Raw genomic sequence first — 13,296 nt, 5'->3', positions numbered from 1 at the left:
GAGTGTGAGGGAGGATAATGCGGGATGTCAGAGCTGATTGAGGAAATGTGGCATCATGACAGCTTTGGATGGAATGAATGGGAATAAAACACTCTGGTGGTGTTTATGCATTAAAAGGGCCAAAAATATCACATAACAACAGGGGTTTGACCACTGGCTGCAGCAGTCTCCCTCCGTGTATGGGCGTTGTAGTAAAAGTGTGCCCTCTAGTGTCTGAATAGGAGTACTGCATGCTAGAGGATTCACACTAAAGTTGCATTCACAAGGCTCCACATAAACAAACCAAAATACATTTTCCAGAGGTTCCTCATTTAGTTTAATGAGCTGTTTTCAGGGGAAAACACTTGCAAAAATACACAAGTGGAGAAAAAGTATCCATTACATTAAAGCTGCTTTATCCCCCCATCAGCCACAATAACAATCTGACCAAATGATGCTCAGGAAATGAGTTGAGAACTCAGTTTGAACAGAAATAAACCTGAGTTGCTTAATTTACGACTCTACATAAATAATAAACCGATCTGATCCACTTTAATGAGTTTGATTACTTTGATTCATTGCAAATTTTACCAGAACTTCTAATTATTAATGATGCATTACAGTCAGAAGGGAGTTTCCTTTCTGCAATCAGATCCAAGCTTTGCATTGTCGATAAAATATATGTAAATTCACACAGGTGCTCCAAAGAGTTCTGCTGATTTTTCTTTTCTTGCAATCAGAAACATTTCTAATCAATTCCTCCTTCATACAGAGTTTACCCCTTTTCTCCATTCTTTTATCTTTATTATTTTTTTAGCATAATAATTTTCCTGGTTGAGGAGAAGACAGAAAAAAGTGATAATCATGTGTCTGGATATTCAAGACATGATGGAGACACCCTGATGTGACATGCCTGCTTTGGGCAGATCTGTCTGCTAATTACACCCTGGCTCAGAGGAGGGAGGTACTTGTTTGGTGAGGTTTTTTTTTAAATGATGTGAGGGGTAGATAGGGTATAAATACCCACATCATTGTACCAGAAGGCAGCATCTCCTCACTCGTGCTCCTACCCTAAGGATATACAGTAGCACCAGAAGCTCACTGGTGCTGAAGAGATTTGGGTTTCCTCCCCTTGATGCTGGTATGTGTGCTTTCACTTTCACTCTATTTTTTCTATTTGTGGAGGGTTGTAGAAAAAGTGGACTTTAAGCATTTGTGTTGCTGTAGACTGATGGGAAGGTGTGTTGGAGAATATTGGAGGCTTTTGTGACTAGAAGGATAAACAGCAAAATGTAGCCATTTTTCTCCTTATCTGCATTTTGAAGTACTTTCTGTTGAGTTTTTGCAAAGCTTCAAACTCATAGTTGAGGGCAATATTTCCAAATGAAAATAAGACCTGAAGCTTGTACTTGGAAAACTTGTGATTCTAACTGACTTCCTTCTGATTTCCTTACAGATTAGACCTTGCGAGATGGATTTGCGAGTGGCGAGCATCCTGCTCCTCGTCGTGGCCTCTGCAGCAGCCACTGGAAAGGGGTATGTGGTGAAGAAAGTGGTGCCCTACAACGTTAAGAGCCAGGGTGAGTAAACACAGCATCTCAACCTTCTCCCCACACTTCTGAAACTTGATGATATAAAGCACAATGCTGCAGCCAATAGGAGCACCTCAGATGCTGGTCACAGCTGCACATGACTGTAAAAACTCAACTGGAATGGTAGTGCACTCTGATTGGCTGCAGCGTTGTGCCTGCCTTTCTGGTGTCTCTTTAAATCTGACACTGAAAACAAGCTTATTTATTCACTGCAAAGCAGATTCTACTAGAACAACAAATATCTCATTTTCATTTTTTTGTGCACAACCCGCATTATTTTATCTGACACTCAAACAGTTTTCAAAATGGTTGTTGCCATTTTAAGACTTACAAAACATTACTGTTTTCAGTGCATAGTGATATAAAAATGCAGATTTTTTCCCCTATTTGTTGTGTTTTCAGCTTAAATGTTGCAAATTCACTCAAAACCAGGACAGGGTGTAATTCATTTAGCTGCATTTTCTACTTATTCTCATCTCATTCTAATTCAGTTTCAATTGAATAATGCTGAACTGTATAAAATGCCATAATTATGGAAATGTGCCACATTTATAATATATGTGCAAAGTGATGCATTTTCCTAAAAATGTTGACCAAATGCATCTAAGTGAACCAACGCTCTGCAAATGTTATTATGAAAACGTAGTCATTAGTGGATTATTTTTAGTTTGACACAGCAAATTAGAGCCCAGTCACCCAGCTGTATGGTTGCCTGGGTGTGCCTGCTTAACACAAAAGCACAAACATCTGTTCTGCTTTGTCCAAACTGAGCCAAAATTAGAGGAGGAATCGGCCTATTCTGCTCTGACACATGTGACCACATTTAGGCAGCAAATAAAAAAGGGCTTTTCATTTGGAACTGGTGGTTTAAGTCACAGGAGGTATTTTGAAACACCTGCACCGTTACCAAAACTTAGCATTATTAAGAGGAGTTCAACCTGTGGATACAAACTTACAGAAATGTAAATATAGGCACACTAGACTGGATTAATTCTGTTCTTCACCAAACCAGTACAGATGTTTGCATCTACAGCCAAACCACTCATTTGATGATGGTCATTTTTCTCTTCTCCCAGTAGTTCCAATGGCAGGTGAGCCTGGTGCTCCAGGTGAGCCTGGCCCCGAGGGACCTCCTGGCCCTCCAGGTGAGAATGGAATTGGTCTGCCCGGACCCCAAGGACCACCTGGACCTCCCGGACATCCTGGCCGATCAATTGCTGGTAAACCTGGAACTCCAGGCGGACCTGGCAAACCCGGTGTCCCTGGAGAACCCGGCGAGAGGGGAGACACTGGAGCCACTGGCCCTCAGGGACCTAGGGGAGCCCCTGGACCTTCTGGAATTCCAGGACCTGCTGGCCTGTCTGCTACTGGTAAACCTGGACCCTCTGGTCTTCCTGGAGCAATGGGACCAAGAGGAGAGCCTGGCCTGAAGGGACACCCAGGTGTGCCCGGACTTCCAGGTGCAAAGGGAGATAGAGGAATTGGAGTGCAAGGACCTCAAGGTGAAACTGGACCTCAAGGACCTGTGGGAGCACCTGGAGCTCCAGGTGAAGCTGGAATTGGTAGACCAGGCAAGCCAGGTGCCCCAGGCGAGTCAGGAAAGTCAGGTAGTCCAGGTAGAGATGGTGCTCCTGGCCCCATGGGACCACAGGGACCTAAGGGACACACTGGTGCCCCAGGTATTGGTGTTCCAGGTAAATCAGGTGAGAATGGTGCCCCAGGTCTGCCTGGTCCAGTTGGACCTAAAGGCCACCAGGGCCCTGCTGGAGCCCCCGGTGCTCCAGGAGTTCCAGGATATGGAAAGCCAGGTGCAAATGGTGAGAAGGGAGAGAGGGGAGCTACTGGTAGTCCAGGTGCCCTAGGTGCAAAGGGTGAGCAAGGTCCAACAGGATACACTGGTGCTACTGGAGCCACTGGTCCCACTGGTCCTATTGGACCTCAGGGTGCAAGAGGATTCCCAGGTGAGCCTGGTGCTGTTGGTCCTAAGGGAGACACAGGTGCAACTGGACCTCAGGGACTTAAGGGACACAAGGGAGATCAGGGAGCTCAGGGCTTCCAAGGCAAGCAGGGCTATCCAGGTGCAGCTGGTCCTCCAGGACCCAGAGGTGCCACTGGCCCTTCAGGTGACAAAGGTCATACTGGTGCCCCAGGTACTCCAGGTGCCCCAGGTATTCCAGGTCCTGCTGGACCCAAAGGTCATCCTGGACGTGCAGGTGAGAATGGTGCCTCTGGATCTGATGGTGCCCCCGGTCCCAGAGGACCTGCCGGTCCACAAGGTCCCGCTGGTGCTCCTGGTCTTAAGGGACACCCAGGTCTGCCTGGTGCTCCTGGCCCTGCTGGTTTGGCCGCTAAGGGTCTAACAGGACCTCAGGGCCCCCCTGGTGAGCCTGGTGAAAATGGTGTTGATGGGGAACCTGGCCCAGCTGGTCCCCCAGGTCCTCCTGGACCTCCTGGTGAGGTTGTGTTTGAGAAAGGCATTGGAATGAGTGAGGTTATGGTCAAGTCCCCAATGTCTGCATTCACTGCAACTCTGGCCACTGCCTACCCCCCTGCTGGTTCTCCCATTAAGTTTAACCAGATTGTTTACAACGCTGAGAACCACTATGACCCTGAGTCTGGCATCTTCACCTGTCAGGTTCCTGGAGTTTACTACTTCTCCTACAGCATCCATGTTAATGGAGCTCATGCCCTGGTGGCTCTGTACAAGAATGATCATCCTGTTATGTTCACTTATGACGAGTACAACAAGGGATTCGTGGACCAGATGTCCGGCAGTGCTGTCCTCCTGCTCGATGAGCATGACACAGTCTACGTCCAGATTCCAGACGAGGAGGCCAATGGTGTCTTTGCTGCTGAGAATGTCCACTGCTCTTTCTCTGGGTTCCTCATTGCCTCAACGTGATACATTAGCTCCGCAAAGTCAGCCAACTAAATTTGCCATCTATTTCTCAAAGTAAACTCCCTGTTCATATTCCTCAAACCTAGCGACAGGCAGTTCGATCTTCTTGAGGAATAGTCGTATCTTGACTTGAAAACTACATGAAATGGGTGCTCAGAAAGAAGGAAAACTAATTTATAAAAACAGGTGATCAGGGATGGGAAATGCAATCTACCATGTTCCAGTGAGCTTTTGAAATGTAAACAACATGTGAACTCAAGGTGTTATAACTGTGTTGTGTCCAGGAATTTCCTTCTCCACATTGTTCCTTTTACATTGGTGCCTCCACACTTAGTGTTTGTTTGTGTACAACCTGTTTTTGTTGTTTGTTCATTTTGTTGTTGCTTTTTTTTTCTTTTTGAGGAGGGGATTTAATTAGAGTACATTGATTCATTTCTGTGCAACTTGTGAGAAAAATGTGACTTGAATATATTGTGAAATGTAATGGTCAAATTGACCATTATACAGAAATACAGTCACCTACTATGCAATATAAAATGTTTAAGATCAACATTGTTATAACCCTTGACATGCATTGTGTTGTGTAAAACATTAAGACCAAATTAAATGTCTTAAAGAACATGTCTGATTGTCAGTGATTTTCTTTTAATGGGAATTTTTGACTAAATCACCATTTTTTTTCTCTGAGTCTTGTTAAATCATTTTAAACATATACACTTATGAGGAACAATTTAAAAGACAAAATATATTTGTGGGCCTTAAAATGGTAAAGAATATTTTATACTTAAAAATGGTTCTACACCAACGGTTTGTCACTCTAATTTATAGTTTTATTGTGAAAATATTATTAACTTCCTGTTAAATCCTTTAGAAGGTCAATCCATCTATCTGAAAAAATAACATTTGCAGCTCTGAATTTAATTAAATCACAAGGAATGTGTTAAAATCTTAACAAAACTAATACAACAGAATAAATAAAAACACACTTAAAAAATTCAAACATCTTCACAAGAATGTAAATAAAAATAGATGTAAGCAAATACAAAAATAAAAATTAATACAGACATGGACAAATTTGTTGGTGCCCTTCAGTCAATGATTGAAAAACCCACAATGGTCACAGAAAAAAAACTTGAATCTGACAAAAGTAATAATAAATAATAATTATATGAAATCTATGTAATGAAAGTCAGTTATTGCTTTTCAACCATGCTTCAACTGAACTGTTAAAAAAATTAACTCATGGAACAGGACTGGACAAAAACGAAGATACCCCTAAAAAAGACTGAAAATTATGTGACCAAAGGGACATGTTAATTCAAGGTGTGTACACTAACTAGCATCAAGGGTGTTTACATACTTGTAATAGGTCAGTGGCCATTTATATGTGGCTCCAAGTATTCACTGTGTTTTTTGGTGACATGGTGTGTACCACACACAACATGGACAAGTGGAAGTGAAGGACAAAATCCTTACTGACTTGTGTTTCATTAGTTTGGCTAGCATAGTTCTCCCTCTCCTGGTTTTACCTTTTGAGTTTCTTTAACATAGAAAGTACTAATATTATTTAATTTGTGTGTGTGTGTGTGTGTGTGTGTGTGTGTGTGTGAGAGAGAGAGAGAGAGAGAGAGAGAGAGAGAGAGAGAGAGAGAGAGAGAGAGAGAGAGAGCCTGAGCCAGGTTCTGTTGGAGGGTTGGAGGGGAGTTTTCCTCTCCAGTGTCGCTACATGCTTGCTTAGTTTGGGGATTGCTGTTAAGTCTCTGACACAAGTCAGTGACTCGATGCAATCTTCTGTGTTCCTTGTATAGGTAACTTTTAACTAATTGGAATAATTAATTGAATTCAAAGCACCGATAAGTGGGTTCAACTGGACTGTAAACCGAATAGAACCGTACGTATTACAGTGGGGCAAAAAAGTATTTAGTCAGCCACCGATTGTGCAAGTTCTCCCACTTAAAATGATGACAGAGATCAGTAATTTTCATCATAGGTACACTTCAACTGTGAGAGACAGAATGTGAAAAAAAATCCATGAATTCACATGGCAGGATTTTTAAAGCATTTATTTGTAAATCAGGGTGGAAAATAAGTATTTGGTCAATAACAAAAATTCAACTCAATACTTTGTAACATAACCTTTATTGGCAATGACAGAGGTCAAATGATTACTATAGGTCTTTACCAGGTTTGCACACACATTAGCTGGTATTTTTGGCCCATTCCTCCATGCAGATCTTCTCGAGAGCAGTGATGTTTTGGGGCTCTCGCCGAGCAACACGGACTTTCAACTCCCTCCACAGATTTTCTATGGGGTTGAGGTCTGGAGACTGGCTAGGCCACTCCAGGACTTTCAAATGCTTCTTACGGAGCCACTCCTTTGTTGCCCGGGCGGTGTGTTTGGGATCATTGTCGTGTTGGAAGACCCAGCCACGTTTCATCTTCAAAGCTCTCACTGATGGAAGGAGGTTTTGGCTCAGAATCTCACGATACATGGCCCCATTCATTCTGTCCTTAACACGGATCAGTCGTCCTGTCCCCTTAGCAGAAAAACAGCCCCAAAGCATGATGTTCCCACCCCCATGCTTCACAGCAGGTATGGTGTTCTTGGGATGCAACTCTGTATTCTTCTTCCTCCAAACACGACGAGTTGAGTTTATACCAAAAAGTTCTACTTTGGTTTCATCTGACCACATGACATTCTCCCAATCCTCTGCTCTATCATCCACGTCCTCTCTGGCAAACTTCAGACGGGCCTGGACATGCACTGGCTTCAGCAGCGGAACACGTCTGGCACTGCAGGATTTGATTCCCTGCCGTTGTAGTGTGTTACTGATGGTGAACTTTTTTACTGTGGTCCCAGCTCTCTGCAGGTCATTCACCAGGTCCCCCATGTGGTTCTGGGATTCTTGCTCACCCTTCTCATGATCATTTTGACCCCACGGGATGAGATCTTGTGTGGAGCCCCAGATAGACGGAGATTATCAGTGGTCTTGTATGTCTTCCATTTTCTGATAATTGCTCCCACAGTTGATTTTTTTCACACCAAGCTGCTTGCCTATTGTAGATTCACTCTTCCCAGTCTGGTGCAGGTCTACAATTCTTTTCCTGGTGTCCTTCGAAAGCTCTTTGGTCTTCGCCATAGTGGAGTTTGGAGTCTGACTGTTTGAGGCTGTGGACAGGTGTCTTTTATACAGATAATGTGTTCAAACAGGTGCCATTAATACAGGTAACGAGTGGAGGACAGAAAAGCTTCTTAAAGAAGACGTTACAGGTCTGTGAGAGCCAGAGATTTTCCTTGTTTGAAGTGACCAAATACTTATTTTCCACCCTGATTTACAAATAAATTCTTTAAAAATCCTGCCATGTGAATTCATGGATTTTTTTTTCACATTCTGTCTCTCACATTTGAAGTGTACCTATGATGTAAATTACTGACCTCTGTCATCATTTTAAGTGGGAGAATTTGCACAATCGGTGGCTGACTAAATACTTTTTTGCCCCACTGTATATTCATTACACATCTAAATAACCAAAATGTGCTTCAATTTCACAATTTTTTTTGTTTCATACATTCATTTCAGGCCTTTAATACGCTGGCCTTTACCAAGTTTGATTTTCAAGATTTAAACCTTTATTGTCACATGCACACATGGACGTAGTTTTGACTTTAGAAGTGGGTGGGGCACAACCAGCATGAGGATGGAGGGTGGGGGGGCGTCTTTACAGTAAATATATTAAAAATAAGTATGAAACTACAGCCTAGAGGCTCTTTTATGCAATGTCAAGAATGCAAAACTGTCAAGTACACAGATGGCAGGAACGGCCAGACACACGTTAGCAAGTATCAGCAGAGCCAATAGATGAGCTCATGGATGGTTCTAATGGGAAACAGGCTTCAACCATCAACATATAGGGTGTTTCTCAATGTCAAGGCGCCTTGCCTTGCGAGGCGATGTCTTGCAAGGCCAGGCTCCTTGCTTACAAGGACACTGTCCTTCCTTGGTCAAAGAAAACAGTTATGGAACAGACTTGCATCACGTGACCGCGGGTTCCACGGCTGTCACATAACATCTTGTGACATGGGAGATAACGTTATATTTTATATGTATTAGTTTCAATATAAATATATAACAAGCCTTTTATTTTTTAAATTGTGTATGTTTATTAAATTAAAACTATAAGCGAGTTACTACACGCTAGCCACTGAAGCTGCATTTAATCAACCATAGATAACTTCTTTGGATCTAAAAAAACATTTTAAATTAGCTGACTTACTTTTAAACTTGAAAATTGTCCCTGAAGTAGCTGCCGGTCAGAGACGCGCCGAGCTGCAGCTGAGGGGAGGGGACCATGCCGATAGTCAGAACCCAGCTCCAACATGTTACAACCCATTTTCAAAATGCAGCATCATGGTAAATGCATGCACTGGGTTTTACCCTATTACATTCAAATTTCATGGTTAAATATTTATGTTACTTTGCTGTCCTCACTGGATGCCAAAATAATGAATTTGGACAAAAATTTAGAGACAAAGACAAAAAGAATCAATAATAGTAAACTGTAGAGAAATACAGAATATAAAGAAAGGCTGCTATTTCCAAATTTGTCCAGATATAACTACTACATTAGGTGGTATGTGCAACAGTTAGTAAAATATGCAGATTGTGCAGATAGTCTCATCATCAAATGAAAACTGGTGGAAATATAACAAGTTAATGGGCAAACTGATAATATTAATGTGCAAAGTGGAAATAAATGGTCTGATATAAGAATGTAACTCTGATTAGAAACATTTTCATTAATGAACTCCAAAGATTCTATTATTTTACTTGTTTTTTATGAATTCTGATTTTGTTCTTGATTACGGTAAAAAAAAATCACCTGTTTCAGTCTATCATAACACACACGCACACCTCTGAATCTGCACTAAGTCATTTAGCAAACCGACTCCAATGATAAATTATTTCAAGTAATCCAGTAAGGTACTTGAGTAAATGCACATTGTTTCCTCTGATTGTTAATTTAAAATGAGATTTATGACACTCTTAAAAAAAATCTTTCTCCAAAGAATGGTTAATGGTTGCCTGCCCTGCAACTAAAGTTCACAAAGGCTACTCTACCATAAAAAGTCAGTGTGGCTGAACTGAAAATATCCAGGGTGTGGGATGAGGGACAGGGATGGTTGTTTGGCAGGCCAGCAGCTGTTTGATGTCTCTTTGGTGAGAGGGCGAGACAGCGGTTAGGTGAGAGGCCCCAGGGCCAGAGCAGGGAGGAAACTGCTGAGGATTTCCATCTGAGGGCACTGCCACTCAGCCGTTCGAGAAGCACAGATGGACTCCACAAACCACACTCCAAAATTATCTCCACTCTTTCTGCAAATGTATCCTAGTCTGAAGTCTCACCTGGTATGTCTTAAACCAAAAACTGGAAGCAAAATAAAACTGGGAGACTAACACACGCTGGACAAGCAAACCAGGAAGCAGTAATAGAAATATTATGGGCCAAGCACACCCTTCCTGTGGTGACCAAAGCTGCAATGTTCCGGGTTAAACTGCGTGCAAAAGGAAATAGATGGTTGGCACGTAACATGGACACAGCTGTAGACGGCTCAAAAACACTCTGGAGAAATCTGCACCAATCGTCTGCTTTTAAAAAGATTCTGGTGGTTTGTTGAGGTTTGGAGAAAATACAGATGTGCTGAAGACAAACAGCTGTTTGCTTTGAATGCTGACATCTCAGAATTGAAACGTGACTCGTTCTAACCACATGGCTAGATTTGTTGTTCCTCAAAAATCTATTTTAAAAACAAAATTTTGTGTATCTTTTTTCTGTAATTGGTTTTGCAGCATAGGGCTTTTTTCGTTGAACAGCCTGCTGCATGTCTGCTGCTCCACATGAGGGGGCTATAGTCAACTAATCTGATGAAGCAATCTACATCTCCAAAGACTGAACTGCACCTGGAAATTTAAGTCAGCAACCTAAAAGAAACGAGCCAATTCACACTTCATTTGCTTTATTCTTCAGAATTCACAGAAAAGAAAAAACTCAACACCTTGTCACCAATTTGCAGGCAATGTTACATTCCATATTGAATAAGGTGAGCCTGGTTATGTACAGAAAAATGCTGTTAAGACTGCATCTGAAACGCTGATTCTGTGTGCTTTTGTGTGTCGGTTCAAAGTGGTGTTGGAGTCATCACAGCTTGATGCAAAGTCTGCTTAAAACATCTCCCAATTTTATTCAATCTTACAAATGGTGAAAAAGAAAAAAGAAAAATAACAACACTTCATTTACAATGGGTAATCAGTTAAAAACTTCAGTCATTAGGTACATCTCAGCCATAAAACCAGTAATATCAAAGTCTATACAACGTGCGTTACTACAGAATTTTTGAAACTGTGGAATCTAATGGAAAAGTGATGGCGCACCTATTGTTCGTTTTTTTTTTTTGTTTTGTTGACAGTTAGCTAAATCTATTTCAGGAATAGTTTGTGTTCACAGGAGCATTAAGCTTTAAAAGAGTTGTAAACAACTGTGCACTGCAATGACAACATTTAGGACTTGGTTAAGGACTTTTCCCTTTAAATAATCACAATGTGTCAGATCTTGCAGACACAGCTTTAGCTGCTACATCCAATTGCCCAGCACCAAATACTTTTGATTAAATATACGGAGGAAAAAAAGTCAGCAATGTGTTGTGTTTAAAAAAAGTTAATCCACTCACATTTGCACTTTCACACTCACCCATGTTACAAATGCAAGCACCATGAAGCAGTGAGGAAGCAGCACACCCTCTGCTGCACCTCCTGTCCAACACCGCCAGGGACATTGCAGTCATTATGGATGAGATGGTTGCAGAGTAGTAAACATACATCAAGAAAAAGAAATGAACCAAAATAAACAAAAGAAAAATTCCCTGGTTTCAGACAAGTCCTCGCATTCCTTCAGACGGGCTACATCTTCTCCTTCATTCTGGTGTGGTTCAGCAGGATTACTCGGCGGCGGCGGCTGTGGCTTCTGGACTGGCTGCCGTCTCTGGCTCAGTGGGTGAAGTTTCAGCTGGTTTCTCTTCTCCTTCAGCAGCTCCCTCCGCCTTCACCTCCTCCACCTTTGGCTCCTCGGCTGCAGCCTCCTCGCTGGCCTTGGCTGGTTTGGCATCCTCAGCAGGCTTCTCTCCTTCAGCCGCCTCTGCCACTGCTGCCGCTCCCTCTTCTGCTGCCTCCTCAGACTCCTTCTTGGTCTTCTTAAAGGAAAAGCCGCTGAGCTTAAAAGAGGGCTTCTTGAAGGAGAAACGCTTTTTCTTCTGCTTGCCATCCTCGCTGGTGGACGGGGTGCCTTCTTCTACTTTGGCAGAGGTCTCCCCATTTGTGGCGGACGCCTCCTTCTCTCCACTGGCCTCTTCACCATCTACTTTCTCACCCTCTCCTTTAGGTGCCTCCTCAGTAGGAGTGCTTCCATTGACCTGCACATCAGCTTTGTTGGCTTCTTCTGCAGCAGGAGAGGCATCTCCATTGGTTTTGGCATGGCCATTTTCCTGGAAGGAGACAATATATTCACCTCATTGTGTCATTAAAAAATTAACAGAAAAGCTTGAAAATGGGGCTGAGGGTGGCAGTGTGTCCAAGAATAGCACGTGCATAGTCAAACTCCCAGAGCAGAGGCATCCAATCAGAAAAAAAGGCCACCGAAACTGCAGAAACATCTGTTACTAGGAGAATGACGACAGATCTGATACTGAGCAGCAACATGGGTTTTAGGATGCAGTACAGCCGGCGCCCACTAGGGGGAGTTCACCGTAAAGACGATGGAAACAAGTTCTTTTATTCATTCCTTTATCCATCAGAGTTCAATTAAATCAAGTTGCATTGCTCGATTTATGATTACTTTACTCATTTGTGGCGGGATGTCATCAAATTAGCTCATTTTATGGGCTGTATGAGTGCAAAAACGTGCCTTTTCTATTGAACCTGGCAACAAAGGCGTGGTACCGTTTTTTTAAAATGGCCATGCTATGGGGGGGGGGGGGGGGGGACAAAAAACAGTGCTGCACACATTTCCACCAATTAAACCCTAATTTTTAAGTATTAATCCGCAATAATGTCTCTTAAAGGCCCTCAGGAAGTCATCAATGTAAACTATTAAATCATATTTGGTGATAAAAGGCGAATTGTTTAATTAGAGATGCGACAGACAAATGAGGCAGTTCAGGCGATTTCTAATCAAAGGACTTGACGCGGCTTTTGTGTAATTAAACTGTTTGGAAACTGTTGGGGGAGAATAAATAAATCCATCTGGCCACTTTCCCTAAACGCTGGTGAGCGTCTGGATGTGCCTACAAGCAACATGGAGCACGCCATTGACGCAACACATTGCTAAATTGAGACGAAAATCCGCGTGAGCAATTAAGACTTAAATAATTCAAAACTCGCATTTACCTGTCCGTTCGTCTTAGACGCAACAGCTGCGCCTTCTGCCGGCTTTTCCACCGCAGCTTCCTCTTTTCCAGCGGTTTTGGAGGTTTGCGCTCCCATGCTTTTGTTCCAACAAAGGAACCCAACCGATCAAATGAATGAACAAAGACCGCAAGCTTCCTCCCAAAAATTCAAGGCACGCCGAAGCCTCCACACGCGACAAAACCGAGGAAAAAACTCGAAACCAGATGAACTACAGCGGGACTAATAAACGCTCGGAGAGGATGTTGCGAAAAGAGGAAAAGAAATGCGAATTCTTCCTATTTTTTTTCCTCGAGGAGAGTTTGTAGATGGGAGAAATTGGCCCCACCGCAAATGAGATGCGGAGTACAACGCCCAAGTCCGCTGATGAATG

The 13,296-nt window shown here is 42.7% G+C and overlaps 2 protein-coding genes across 3 annotated transcripts; one reads left to right on the top strand and one right to left on the bottom strand.

The window, feature by feature from the left end:
- Positions 1 to 997: 997 nt before the first annotated feature.
- On the top strand, positions 998 to 5,091 carry col10a1a (collagen, type X, alpha 1a). 2 transcript variants are annotated; one of them, XM_015969771.3, is made up of 3 exons: positions 998 to 1,120; positions 1,436 to 1,559; positions 2,651 to 5,091. In XM_015969771.3, exons 1-3 carry the CDS (start codon positions 1,115 to 1,117, stop codon positions 4,471 to 4,473), a joined length of 1,953 nt encoding a protein of 650 aa, XP_015825257.3. In that variant the 5' UTR covers positions 998 to 1,114; the 3' UTR covers positions 4,474 to 5,091. The 2 variants fall into 2 exon arrangements, with proteins under 2 accessions (XP_015825257.3, XP_015825256.3); XM_015969770.3 differs by having other exon boundaries at positions 2,648 to 5,091.
- A 5,375-nt stretch (positions 5,092 to 10,466) lies between these two features.
- marcksb (myristoylated alanine-rich protein kinase C substrate b) lies at positions 10,467 to 13,296 on the bottom strand. The gene is made up of 2 exons (XM_015969767.3): positions 12,906 to 13,296; positions 10,467 to 12,004 (listed from the first exon to the last, which is right to left on the bottom strand). The coding sequence occupies exons 1-2, from the start codon at positions 12,999 to 13,001 to the stop codon at positions 11,462 to 11,464; spliced, it is 639 nt and encodes a 212-aa protein (XP_015825253.3). The 5' UTR covers positions 13,002 to 13,296; the 3' UTR covers positions 10,467 to 11,461.

Source organism: Nothobranchius furzeri, chromosome 18 (assembly GCF_043380555.1).
Source record: "Nothobranchius furzeri strain GRZ-AD chromosome 18, NfurGRZ-RIMD1, whole genome shotgun sequence".
Classification (NCBI taxonomy): Eukaryota; Metazoa; Chordata; class Actinopteri; order Cyprinodontiformes; family Nothobranchiidae; genus Nothobranchius; species Nothobranchius furzeri.
Note: the sequence above shows the minus strand (reverse complement) of the source record. Positions and strands in the feature narration are given on the sequence as shown.